The 13,531-nt window shown below is 39.2% G+C and overlaps 1 protein-coding gene across 1 annotated transcript; it reads left to right on the top strand.

The window, feature by feature from the left end:
* On the top strand, positions 7,101-7,592 carry LOC107636611. Its single transcript, XM_016340110.1, has one exon. It carries the CDS (start codon positions 7,101-7,103, stop codon positions 7,590-7,592), a length of 492 nt encoding a protein of 163 aa, XP_016195596.1.

The raw sequence follows: 13,531 nt of genomic DNA, 5'->3' as shown, positions 1-13,531 counted from the left end.
AGCTGTGATTGATGTGGACAGAGGAGAGTTAGTCCTTCAATTGAATGAGGACTACCTTGTGTTTAAAGCTCAAGGATCTTCTTCTGTAACTATGGAGAGGAAGCATAAAAAGCTTCTCTCAATACAGAGTCAAACAGAGCCCCCACACTCAACTTCTAAGTTTGGTGTTGGGAGGCCACCATTAAACTCTGAGTCTCTGTGAAGCTCTCTAAGAGCTCACTATCAAGCTATTGACATTAAAGAAGTGCTTTTTGGGAGGCAACCCAATTTTATTTAATTAGATTTATTTTTTTTCCACTGTTATTTTATGTTTTCTTTAGGTAGATGATCATGTGGAGTCACAAAAACAACTTCAGAATTAAAGTGGAATCAAAAACAGCATCAAAAATAGCACACCTTGGAGGACAGGCTTACTGGCGTTTAAATGCCAGTAAGAATAGCAGAATGGGCGTTTAACGCCTAGTTTGGCAGCATTCTCGGTGTTAAACACCAGAAAAGGGTGTTTGGCTGAAGGCTGGTGTTAAATGCCATATTAGGCAGATAGACTGGCGTTTAATGCCAGAAAAGGGTGTATGGCTGGCATTAAATGCCAGAAAGGGGCATCAGCCTGGCGTTAAACGCCAGAATTGGCACACAATGAGCGTTTAAATGCCAGAATGGTGCAGGGACCAAAATTCCGTGACACCTCAGGATCTGTGGACCCCATAGGATCCCCACCTACCCCACCTCTCTCTTTCCCCTCTTCACACATTTCCATAACACTCTTCCCCAAACACCCTTGACCAATCCAATCACCACCTCTTCCCTAAACACCATTCACCTATTAAATCCTACCCTCTTCCCCATAATCCCTTCACCACTCACATCCATCCATCATAAAACCCCACCTACCTCACCATTCAAATTCAAACCATTTCCCTCCCAAACCCAACCCCTCATACACGAATTCCCTCTCTCTCTCTTACCCTATAAATACCTATCCTTACCACCTTCAATTTCACACATCTTACACACTTAAACCCCCTTGGCCGAATCCACTCCTCCCCTCCATCTCATACATTTCTTCTTCTTCTCCTCATTTCTTTCTTCTTTTGCTCGAGGACGAGCAAACTTTTTAAGTTTGGTGTGGAAAAAAGCTCGGCTTTTTGTTTTTTCATAACCATTAATGGCACTTGAGGCTGGAGAAACCTTTAGAAAGAGGAAAGGGAAGGCAATTGCTTCCACCTCCGAGTCATGGGAGATGGAGAAATTCATCTCAAAAGTCCATGAAGGCCACTTCTATGAAGTTGTGGCCAAGAAAAAGGTGATCCCCGAGGTCCCCTTCATGCTAAAAAAGAGTGAATACTTGGATTTCAGTCCAGAAACTATAAGGTTGGTATTCAACTTGCCAATAATGAGAGGAGATTCTCATCCTTTCACTAGAAGAGTCAACTTTGATCAAAGGTTGGACCAAGTTCTCATGGACATCTGTGTGGAAGGAACTCAATGGAAGAGAGACTCAAGAGGCAAGCCGATTCAATTGAGAAGGCCTAACCTCAAACCTGTGGCTAGAGGATGGTTAGAGTTCATCCAATGCTCTATCATTCCCACTAGCAACCGGTCTGAAGTTACTGTAGACCGGGCTATCATGATCCATAGTATCATGATTGGAGAGGAAGTAGAAGTTCATGAGATCATATCTCTAAAACTATACAAAGTAGCTAACAAGCCCTCCACTTTGGCAAGGTTAGCCTTTCCTCATCTCATTTGTTATTTGTGCAATTCAGCCGGAGTTGTCATAGAAGAAGACATCCTCATTGAAGGGGACAAGCCCATCACTAAGAAAAGGATGGAGCAAACAAGAGAGCCCACTCATGGACCTCAACAAGAGCATGAGGAAATTCTTCATCAAGAAATCCCTGGAATGTCTCAAGGGATGCATTTTCCTCCACACAACTATTGGGAGCAACTCAACACTTTTTTAGGAGATTTGAGTTCTAACATGGAGCAACTAAGAATGGAGCACCAAGAGCACTCCATTATCCTCCATGAAATCAGAGAGGACCAAAAGGCCATGAGAGAGGAGCAACAAAGGCAAGGAAGAGACCTAGAGGAGCTCAAGCACTCCATAGGATCTTCAAGAGGAAGAACTAGCTGCCGTCACTAAGGTGGACCCATTCTTTAATTTCCTTGTTCTTATTTTTCTATTTTTTGATTTTTATGCTTTATGTTTTATCTATGTTTGTGTCTTTATTACATGATCATTAGTGTCTAGTGTCTATATCTTAAAGATATGAATGATTCCATGAATCCCTCACCTTTCTTAAATGAAAAATGTTTTTATCTGCAAAAGAACAAGAAATGCATAATTTCAAAAATTATCTTGAAGTTAGCTTAATTATTTTGATGTGATGGCAATACTTTTTGTTTTCTGAATGAATGCCTGAACAGTGCATATTTTTTATAGTGAAGTTTATGAATGTTAAAATTGTTGGCTCTTGAAAGAATAATGAAAAAGGAGAAATGTTATTGATAATCTGAAAAATCATAAAATTGATTCTTGAAGCAAGAAAAAGCAGTGAAAAGCAAAGCTTGCGAAAAAAATGGCAAAAAAGAAAAAAAAAAGAAAAAGAAAAAGCAAGCAGAAAAAGCAAATAGCTCTTTAAACCAAAAGGCAAGAGCAAAAAGCCAATAACCCTTTAAACTAAAAGGCAAGGGTAAAAAGGATCCAAGGTTTGGAGCATTAAAGGATAGGAGGGCCCAAAGGAATAAAATCCTGGCCTAAGCGGCTAAACCAAGCTGTCCCTAACCATGTGCTTGTGGTGTGAAGGTGTCAAGTGAAAAGCTTGAGACTGAGCGGTTAAAGTCGTGGTCCAAAGAAAAAAGAGTGTGCTTAAGAGCTTTGGGCACCTCTAACTGGGGACTCTAGCAAAGCTGAGTCACAATCTGAAAAGGTTCACCCAGTTATGTGTCTGTGGCATTTATGTATCCGGTGGTAATACTGAAAAACAAAATGCTTAGGGCCACAACCAAGACTCATAAAGTAGCTGTGTTCAAGAATCAACATACTAAACTAGGAGAATTAATAACACTATTTGAATTCTAAGTTCCTATGGATGCCAATCATTCTGAACTTCAAAGGATAAAGTAAGATGCCAAAACTGTTCAGAAGCAAAAAGCTACTAGTTTCGCTCATCTAATTAAAACTAATCTTCATTGATATTTTAGAAATTTATTGTATTTTCTCTTCTTTTTATCCTATTTTGTTTTTGGTTGCTTGGGGACAAGCAACAATTTAAGTTTGGTGTTGTGATGAGCGGATATTTTATACCCTTTTTTGCATTGTTTTTATATAGTTTTTAGTATGTTTTAGTTACTTTTTATTATATTTTTATTAGTTTTTATGCAAAAATCACATTTATGGACTTTACATGAGTTTGTGTATTTTTTTGTAATTTCAGGTATTTTCTGGCTAAAATTGAGGGACCTGAGCAAAAATCTGATTCAGAGGCTGAAAAAGGACTGCAGATGCTGTTGGATACTGATCCTCCTGCACTCGAAATGAATTTTCTATAGCTACAAAAACCCAATTGGCGCGCTCTTAATTGCATTGGAAATTAGACATCTTGAGCTTTCCAGCAATATATAATAGTCCATACTTTGCCCAAGATTTGATAGCCCAAACTGGCGTTCAAACGCCCACTAGAGATTTCTAGCATAAAACGCCATAAATGACACCAAAACCGGCGTATAGCGCTCAAACTGGCACACAAGCTGGCGTTTAACTCCAAGGATGGCCTATGCACCTGAAAGCTTCAATGCTCAGCCCAAGCACACACCGAGTGGGCCCCAGAAGTGGATTTCTGCACTATCTACACTTAGTTACTTAATTTCTATAAACCCTAGTAACTAGTTTAGTATAAATAGCACTTTTTACTATTGTATTTGAGACTTTGGATGCTACCATAGACCTATCTTTTCACGTTTGGACGCTGCCCTCACGGCCATGCCTAGACCTTGTTCACTTATGTATTTTCTACGGTGGAGTTTCTGCACCCCATAGATTAAGGTGTGGAGCTCTGCTGTTCTTCATGAATTAATGCAAGCACTATTGTTTTTCTTTCATTTCACGCCTACTTCTTCTCCAAGATATACTCTTGTACTTAATTCAGTTAATTCAGAATGAAGGGGTGACCCATGACAATCACCCACTATCTTCGTTACTCGCTTAGCCAAGATCCGCGTGCCTGACAACCACAAGCGGTCTACATGATGTTCAACGTAGTCATTGGATGACAGTCGGAGTATATTCTCTTGGATATCTAATACACGGACCAAGTCCGTGAGATTAGTATCTTTGTGGTATAGGCTAGAATCATTGGCAGCATTCCTGAGATCCGGAAAGTCTAGACCTTGTCTGTGATATTCCGAGTAGGATCTGGGAAGGGATGACTGTGACGAGCTTCAAACCTGCGAATGTTGGGCGTAGTGACAGTGTGCAAAAGGATAGAGAGATCCTATTTCGACGCTAGCGGGAACCGACAGATAATTAGCTGTACGGTAGCTGAACATGGTATTTTTCATCTGAGACGAGAAATCCGACAGTTGATTAGCCGTACAGAGATCGTACCTGGTATTTTTCATTCGAGAGGATCATACGGCTTGCCATGGAAGGGAGCACGCATGATAGGAAGTAGGCAATCGGAAAACAGAGGTTCAGAAGCAACAAAGCATCTCCAGACGCTTATCTGAAATTCCCACCAATAAACTACATTAGTAACTTTATTTTATTTTATGTTTTAATTATCATTTAATTATCAAAACCTCATAACCATTTGAATCCGCCTGACTAAGATTTATAGGATGACCATAGCTTGCTTCAAGCCGACAATATCTGTGGGATTGACCCTTACTCAAGTAAGGTATTACTTGGACGACCCAGTGCACTTGCTGGTTAGTTGTGCGGAGTTGTGAAAAGTGTGAATCACGATTTCCCACACCAGCATCATTTACCCCATTTCGGATAGTGAATGGGTGAGTCCCGTCCAAGTTGTTCCAAAGATGTCTAGGGTGACCACAATCAAGAATGAGAGCGGGGAGCTTATAGATACAAGGGTGCAAAACTCATGGAGGGTATGTATTGACTACCGGCGTTTGAACAGGCCAATAGGAAGGATCACTTTCCGCTACCATTTATCGATCAAATGCTTGATCGATTCTCTGATAAATCTCATTACTGTTTCTTAGATGGCTATTCGGGGTATTTTTAAATCCATATTGCTTTAGAGGATCAAGAAAAAACAACATTTACATGCCTCTTTGGAACTTATGCCTACAAGCGTATGCCATATTGCCAATGCAACGCACCGGTAACTTTCCAAAGGTGTATGATGAGCATATTTACGGATCTTCTAGAGCATTGCATGGAGGTGTTCATGGACGATTTTTGTGTCTATGGGGACTCTTTTGATCTTTGCTTGGACAACCTTGCAAAAGTGTTAGAGAGGTGTACTAAATCAAATCTTGTCTTAAATTTTTAGAAGTGTCATTTTATGGTTAGACAAGGTATTATTTTAAGACACATTGTCTCTAACAATGGTATTTCTGTAGATCTGGTAAAAATCAATGTTATATCTAGTTTGCCTTACCCCTCCTCCGAGAGGGAAGTCCGTGCGTTCCTTGGTCATGCAGGTTTTTACCGGCGATTTATTAAGGACTTTAGTAAAGTAGCACTACCTCTATCTTGATTGTTGCAAGAGGATGTTGAATTTGATCTAAGCAAAGAATGCATGGAGGCTTTTAACACACTCAAAGTTGCATTGACCCAAGCTCCCTTAGTGAGAGGGCCCGACTAGAGTTGGCCATTTGAAATAATGTGCGATGCTTAAAACTATGCCGTGGGAGCCGCGCTAGCACAGCACGAGGGTAAGAATCCTTATGTCATTTTCTATGCATCAAAAACATTGGATGGAGCCCAATCCAATTACACTACCACCGAAAAAGAGCTATTGGCTATTGTTTTCACTTTGGATAAATTCTGAGCTTATCTACATGGTTCCAAGGTGGTAGTGTACTCGGATCATGCGGCGTTGAAATATTTGTTAGCTAAGAAGGAATCCAAGCGAAGTTTGATTAGATGAGTTTTGTTATTGCAAGAATTTGATTTAGAAATTAAAGATAGGAGTGATTCGCAAAACCTAGTGGTGGATCACTTTAGTCGCCTTGAGCACACCAAAGGCGATGCCACTCCTATTAATGATTCTTTTCCCTTTGAGGGCTTGAAAGCAATCTCAGAAGTCATACCTTCGTACGCATCAATTGCCAATTACTTGGTGTCTTGCACCTTTCCTCCTAATCTCTCCAAGCATCAAAAGGATAAGCTAAAAAGCGAATCCAAATACTATGTATGGGATGACCTACACATTTGGAGATGTGGTGCAGATCAAGTAATTCAGAGGTGCATTCCACAAGCCGAATTCCAATCAATCTTGGAAGCTTGCCACTCATCTGAGGGAGGTGGCCATTATGGACCTCAAAGGACGGCAAGGAAGATCCTAGATTGTGGATTTTGGTGGCCAACTCTTTTCAAGGACCCTTCTCTCTTTTGTAAATCTTGTTCTCAATGTCTTAGATTTGGTAATATCTCCAAGAAGAATGAAATACCCCAATAAACCATGCTATTTTGTGAGATCTTTGATGTGTGGGGTATCGACTTCATGGGGCCATTCCCAAACTCTAATGGTTTTCTCTACATTTTGCTAGCCGTTGATTATGTGTCCAAATGGGTGGAAGCGATACCTACCCAGACGGACGATGCTAATGTGGTAATTTCTTTTGTGAGGAATAATATAATTTGTCGCTTTGGGTTGCCACGAGCAAGCGTGAGCGACCAAGGCTCACATTTTTGCAACATGAGAATGGAAGGGATAATGAAGAAATATGGCATCATGCATAAAGTAGTCACGGCCTACCATCCCTAAACAAACGGCGAAGCTGAGGTTTCCAATTGGGAGATTAAACACATATTGGAAAGGATTGTGAAGCCTCATCGAAAGGATTGGAGTGCGAAGCTCACCGAGGCACTAAGGGCCTACCGAACAGCTTACAAAACGCCAATTGGCATGAGCCCCTTTCGGTTGGTCTATGGCAAAGCTTGCCATCTACCGGTGGAGATAGAGCACAAAGCATATTGGGCCATCAAGGAGTGCAATTCAAGTTTGGGAGGGGCCGAAATTGAGAAAAAGCTACAACTAGTAGAATTGGAATGTTTGAGGTTAGAAGCCTATGAGAACTCTAGACTCTACAAGGACAGGATGAAAGCCGTGCATGATAAGAACATAAGAGGAAGAGAATTTAGAGCCGATGAACTAGTCCTCCTCTACAATTCAAGATTGAGGTTGATACCCAGAATGCTAAGGTCAAGATGGGAAGGACATTATAGAGTAGAAAAGGCGGAGCCGTATGGGGTCTATCATGTGCGCCATTCTTCAAGCTTCGATGTTTTCAAGCTGAATGGGCATCGTCTAAAGTTGTATCATGGTGAAAAGATGAAAAGTAACAAGGAGATTGCGGTGTTCCTTTTGGAAGATGCACCTAATAGCAAAGAGAATTGAGCTAATGACCGTCCAACTTAAGGATGTTAAACAAAAGTGCTAGGTGGGAGCGATAAACCACTATTTTGTGGTTTATCTTGTGCTAATTTGAGTGGTTTTTATCAACTCTTTACTCACTTATTCATACTATTTTCATGATTTTACAATTCCTTCCTAATTATGCTTTATGATTGAAAACTTGCTTTCTAAGCCTTTAATTTGTGTATTTTAATTTCCCTTTATACCATTCGATACCGTGATCCGTATGTTCAGTGTTTTCAGACTTTACAGGGCAAGAATGGCTTAGAAGATGGAAGGGAAGCTTGCAAAAATGGAAGGAGCACAAGAAATAAAGGAGACAACCAGCGAGAAGCGACACGCACGCATGGCCCACGCATGCGCGCGATTTGGAAAATTCACAGCGACGCGTGCGCGTACCTGACGCGTACGCGTGAAAGCGAGTTTGTACAGCGACGCGTGTGCGTACTTGACGTGTACGTGTGAGACACGAAGATGACCAGCGTGAAAGCGACGCGTACGCGTGACATGCGCGATCTGCAGAAATCACAGAAAATGCTTGGGGCGATTTTAGGCTGAGTTTGGACCCAGCTTTCGGCCCAGAAACACAGACTAGAGCCAAGAAACAGCAAAGACTCAACACACATTCTTATTATGCATAATTTTAGTTTAGTTTTTGAATGTTAGAGAGAATTCTACTACTTCCTCTAGGGTTCTTCACATTCATAGATTTCTAGTTTCATGCTTTTACTTTTGGATATTGAGAAAAGTCATTACCTCCGTGGAAGTTTCATTATTCTAGTTTGTTTTCTTATTCCTTTACTTTTTACTGCCCATTAACCCTGTTTGGATAAGTATGCTGCATTTTGGGATTTATTAATGCAAAGAACCATTTTTACTTTTAATTGATTTTTAATTATTATTTATCATGTCTTCCTTTTATTTCCTTTTTAATTCCGTGAAAGTTATATTCATGTTAATGGAGTAGTTTCCTAACTTGATTGGGAGTTGATTAATCTTAATTGGAAGTTGTTGGCTGACTCTCTAGTCCCTAAATCTAATCATTCCTTAGGAAAGGATTAGGACCTGAGGATATAGTTGGTTAGTTAGTTACTTGACTTTCCCTTATTAAGTAAGGGATGACCAAGTAGAACAACAACCTTTTATTATTACACTTGGGAAAATTCAACAAGGATAGAAATTCCAATTAATCTTCTCCTGGTCAAGGCTTTTAATTGAATTATATAAATTCTCTCGTTAATTCCATTGCTTCTATTTACAATTATTTATTTTTCTGTTTCTCAAACTCAAACTTTATGGGAAAACCTCTAACCAATAAGCTGCACTCTTTTGTCAACTCGTTGGAAGACGACCTAGGATTCCTACTCCCAGTATTTTGTTCTTAATTTTGTGACAACTCCTTTCTAAATTGATAAGCGGATTTTAGCCGGTTGAGAATTGTACTTGCAACGTATTTCTTATATTAATTTCTTAATCGGCTGATAAATCCATATTTTATGATATATTTTATGCTCAATTTAGGTGATTTATTTAATCCTTCACTCACTTATTCATGTAAATTGCATGGTTTTACTTTCCCTTCCTTATTATGTGATATATATGAAAAACATGTTTCCTATGCTTTAAAAATAATTATTTTAAATTACCCTTTATTACCATTCGATGCCGTGATTTGTGTGTTGAGTAGTTTCAGATCTTCTAAGGCAGAAATGACTTAAAGGATGGAAAGGAAACATACAAAAATGGAAGGAAAGCACAAAATGGAGTTTTTGAAGAAACTGGCAGCGACGCGAACGCATGGACAACGCGACCGCATGCCTAGCGCGAAAAGGTAGCGACGCGAACACGTGACTGACGTGGACGCGCGTCTTAAGCAGAACACAGATGATGCGGACGCATGACCGAAGTGAACGCGTGATAAGGAAAACTCCAGATGACGCGACCGCGTGACCCACGCGGACTCGTGACAGATGCCACGCATAAAAAATTATAGAAAATGCTCCAAGCGATTTTTGAAACTCTTTTTGGCCCAGATCCAAGTCCAGAAAGCACAGATTAGAGGTTATTGAAAAGAATTGAAGATTGATGGTTTAGAAGTTATAGTGAACTCTCGTTGTAAGTATAGTTACGAAACCAAGCAATCAACCTTTCTTACAAAAGTTTTGGTTGTCAGAAGTAACAAACCCCTAAATAAATTGATAACCGAAGTATTCAAACCTCGGGTCGTCTTCTCAAGAAATTGCAGGGAAGTATGTTCTTATTATTGGTTATGAGTCTTGTAAATTGGGGGGTTTTGAAAGTAAGGAAGCAGTATGTTGAATGATAAGAAGAATAAAATAAATAAATAACTATAAAATAGACTCTTGGCAAGGTATGAAAACTGGAAGTCCTATCCTGGTTATCCTTATCAATTGTAATGAGAATTGGATTTTTCTCCCACTTTGTTAACCTCTAACTATGAAGATAAGTTAAGTGAATGAATTAATTTTTATTCCTCAGGTCCTAGTCTTTCCTTGGAAAAAGTTAGAGTTATTGGAACTCAAATTAATTCTTAAAGAATTCCAATTTTCAATCAACAATGAGTTTGATAACTCAAGAAGCACCAATTATTTAACCAAAGCCAAAAGGGAAAATATCTAAATTAAATTAAAAGCATTTGTATAAATAAAGCAAAGCAAAATTAAATCTGAAAATACCTCGAATTGCATTCACAAAAGAAATCAAATCTAACATGAATATTCATAAATTAAATTGGAAAAATAAATAAAAGAAACATTGAACCTGTGATTACAGAAGATGAAATCCTAAATCCTAATCCTAAGATAGAGGAGGGAACCTCTCTCTCTAAAACTTCATCTAATCTTAAATTTGTGAATATGAAAGCATTATTATGAATGGATGCATTCCCCCACTTTATAGCCTCTAATCTGTGTGTTCTGGGCTGAAAACTGGGTCAAAAACAGCCCAGAAATCACCCCCTACGTAGTCTGGTACGTTCAGGTCGCGGCAAAGTGACGCGGAGGCGTCATCCACGCGTCTGCGCGTATTGAAGTTCGCAGATACGACGCGGGTGCGTTATTCACGCGTTCGCGTCGCCTAATATCAGGGCAGCTATGGCAAATTATATATCAAATCAAAGCCCCGGATGTTAGCTTTCCAACGCAACTAGAACCACGTCGTTTGGACCTCTTTAGCTAAAGTTATAGCCGTTTGAGTGCAAAGAGGTCAGGCTGGATAGCTTAGCAGTTTCTCCAACTTCTTGTATTCCTTCCAGTTTTGCATGCTTCCTTCCCATCCTCTGAGCCATTCCTGCCCTGTAATCTCTGAAATCACTTAACACACATATCAAGGCATCTAATGGTAATAAGAGAGGATTAAACATAGGGAACTTAAGGCCAAAGAAACATGTTTTCAATCAAAGCACATAATTAGGAAGGCAAATGTAAAACCATGCAAATAGTATGAATAAGTGGGTAAAGAGTTGATAAAATCCACTCAATTGAGCACAAGATAAACCATAAAATAGTGGTTTATCAATCTCCCCACACTTAAACATTAGCATGTCCTCATGCTAAGCTCAAGAGAAGCTATAAAGGAATGGAGAGGAAAGTAAGAATGTATGGAATGCAACCTATCTATATGAATGCAACTACATGCAAAATGTTTCTACCTACTTAGTTAAAAGTAAACAAATCTTTCAAGAAGATATATGAACTGGATTTCACTAACTCAAATCATGAAAATGAAGTACAAATAGACTTGCAAGAAGAAAATAGCTCATGAAAGCAGGGAACAAGGGATTGAGCATCGAATTCTCACTGGTAGTGTATACACTCTAATCACTCAAGTGCTTTGATGAGCGGATATTTTATACGCTTTTTGGGGATAATTTCATATAGTTTTGAGTATGTTTTAGTTAGTTTTTAGTCTATTTCTAGTAGTTTTTAGGAAAAATTCATATTTCTGGACTTTACTATGAGTTGTGTGTTTTTCTGTAATTTCAGGTATTTTTCTGGCTGAAATTGAAGGAGCTGAGCAAAAATCTGATTCAGGCTGAAAAAGGACTGCTGATGCTGTTGGATTCTGACCTCCCTGCACTCAAAGTGGATTTTCTGGAGCTACAGAACTTGAAATGGGGTGCTTCCAATTGCGTTGGAAAGTAGACATCCAGGGCTTTCCAGCAATATATAATAGTCCATACTTTGCACAAGAATAGTAAGATTTACAAGATAACCATAGATTGCTTCAAACCAACAATCTCCGTGGGATTCGACCCTTACTCACGTAAGGTATTACTTGGACGACCCAGTGCACTTGCTGGTCAGTGGTACGCGTTGTGAAAAGTGTGATTGGCAATTTGTGCTACCAAGTTTTTGGCGCCGTTGCCGGGGATTGTTCGTGTTTGAACAACTGACGGATTATTTTGTTGCTTAGATTAGGAAAAATCTTCTCTTTTTCTGGTTTAGAGTATTTTATTATATATCCCTTGTTAAAACACTTTAAATTTATAGCTCAGTTAATTAGAACGTGGTGTTTATGTTCATGGTAATTGGCTATCATATTTTTAAAAAAAAAAAAACCTTTTTCAAAAATAATTTTTCTATTGAATCCTGTGCCAAACTTTAATAAGGTCCCATAACTCATTTGGCTAGAACATTAATTTGATTGTGTTAGAATCTTTTATACTCTTTTCAAAACCTTCTTTTTCAAAAATATTTTTTCTATTAAATCTTGTCAAGAAATGAGCAACCCACCAAAGATTCCCCTGAGGACAGTAAGAGCCCAGGGAAAAATAATTCTGGCACTAAAACGCCAGAAAATGGGTGGAAGGCTGGCACTGAACGCCCAGACCATGCCCAAAACTGGCGTTCAACGTGATTACAAGTGTGTCACCATATGGTTATGTGGAGCTTCAAGATATTGATTCTGATAAGAAGTTCATTGTCAATGGACAGAGAATCAAGCATTATCGTGAAGGCAACACTGAGCAAGAATGCTCAAGGCTGAAGCTAGATTAAAAGCTCAGCAAGGTCCAGCTAAAGACAATAAAGAAGCGCTTGCTGGGAGGCAACCCAGCCATGGGGCAACAATCCTCTAAGCATTTTGCCCTATTTTTATTTTCGCCCAGGAGAGCAGCATTTGGGCGTTGAACGCCCAAAACAGGCAGTGTTTGGGCGTTCAAACGCCAGGATGGTGGGGAGGAGCTCTCCTTCTACCCATCTCCTTCTTTTTCTTTTGCTTGAGGACAAGCAAAGCTCTAAGTTTGGTGTGCTTATCCGTGATCACTAAGATCATGGCCCCTAAAGGAAAACAACCCCCTCCAAGAGGAGCAAGGGCGTGATTTAAAGGAACTGAAGCGCCAGAAATTCTCTCTTGAAGAACCAAGCACCTCACAGACTAGAGGAACATCCACTTCCCAAACCCCAAGGTTGTTGAGTTCTAATCTTAGCCTTAACTCTGTGATAACTGTTCTTATTTTAATTTTACCTTAGGAGTCATATAGTAGTAATTAGTATCTATTTTGATTTTATCTCCAATTAAGCTATAGTTTATTTTTCTCATCATCAGCAAACATGAATAAAGTAGTAGATCTTTTGAATAAGAAGCAATAAAATTTCGAGTTTTAATAAGAGAAATTCTAATTAGTTAAATGTGGTGGCAATGCTTTCTGTCTTCTGAATGAATGCTTGAACAGTGCATATATCTTTTGAATTTGTTGTTTAAGACTGTTAAATATGTTGGCTCTTGAAAGAATGATGAACATGAGACATCTTATTGAGAATCTGAAAAATCATAAAAATGATTCTTGAAGCAAGAAAAAGCAGCAAAGAACAAAGCTTGCAGAAGAAAAAAAAGAAAAAAAAAAAAGAGAGAGCAAGCAGAAAAAGCCAATAACCCTTAAAACCAAAAGGCAAGGGCAA

This window comes from Arachis ipaensis, chromosome B04 (genome assembly GCF_000816755.2).
Source record: "Arachis ipaensis cultivar K30076 chromosome B04, Araip1.1, whole genome shotgun sequence".
In the NCBI taxonomy this organism is placed as follows: Eukaryota; Viridiplantae; Streptophyta; class Magnoliopsida; order Fabales; family Fabaceae; genus Arachis; species Arachis ipaensis.
Note: the sequence above shows the minus strand (reverse complement) of the source record. Positions and strands in the feature narration are given on the sequence as shown.

What these genes read in the sequence shown, in the direction of transcription:
- LOC107636611 (XM_016340110.1), top strand. Translation starts at nt 7,101, where the DNA reads ATGAGCCCCTTTCGGTTGGTCTATGGCAAAGCTTGCCATCTACCGGTG.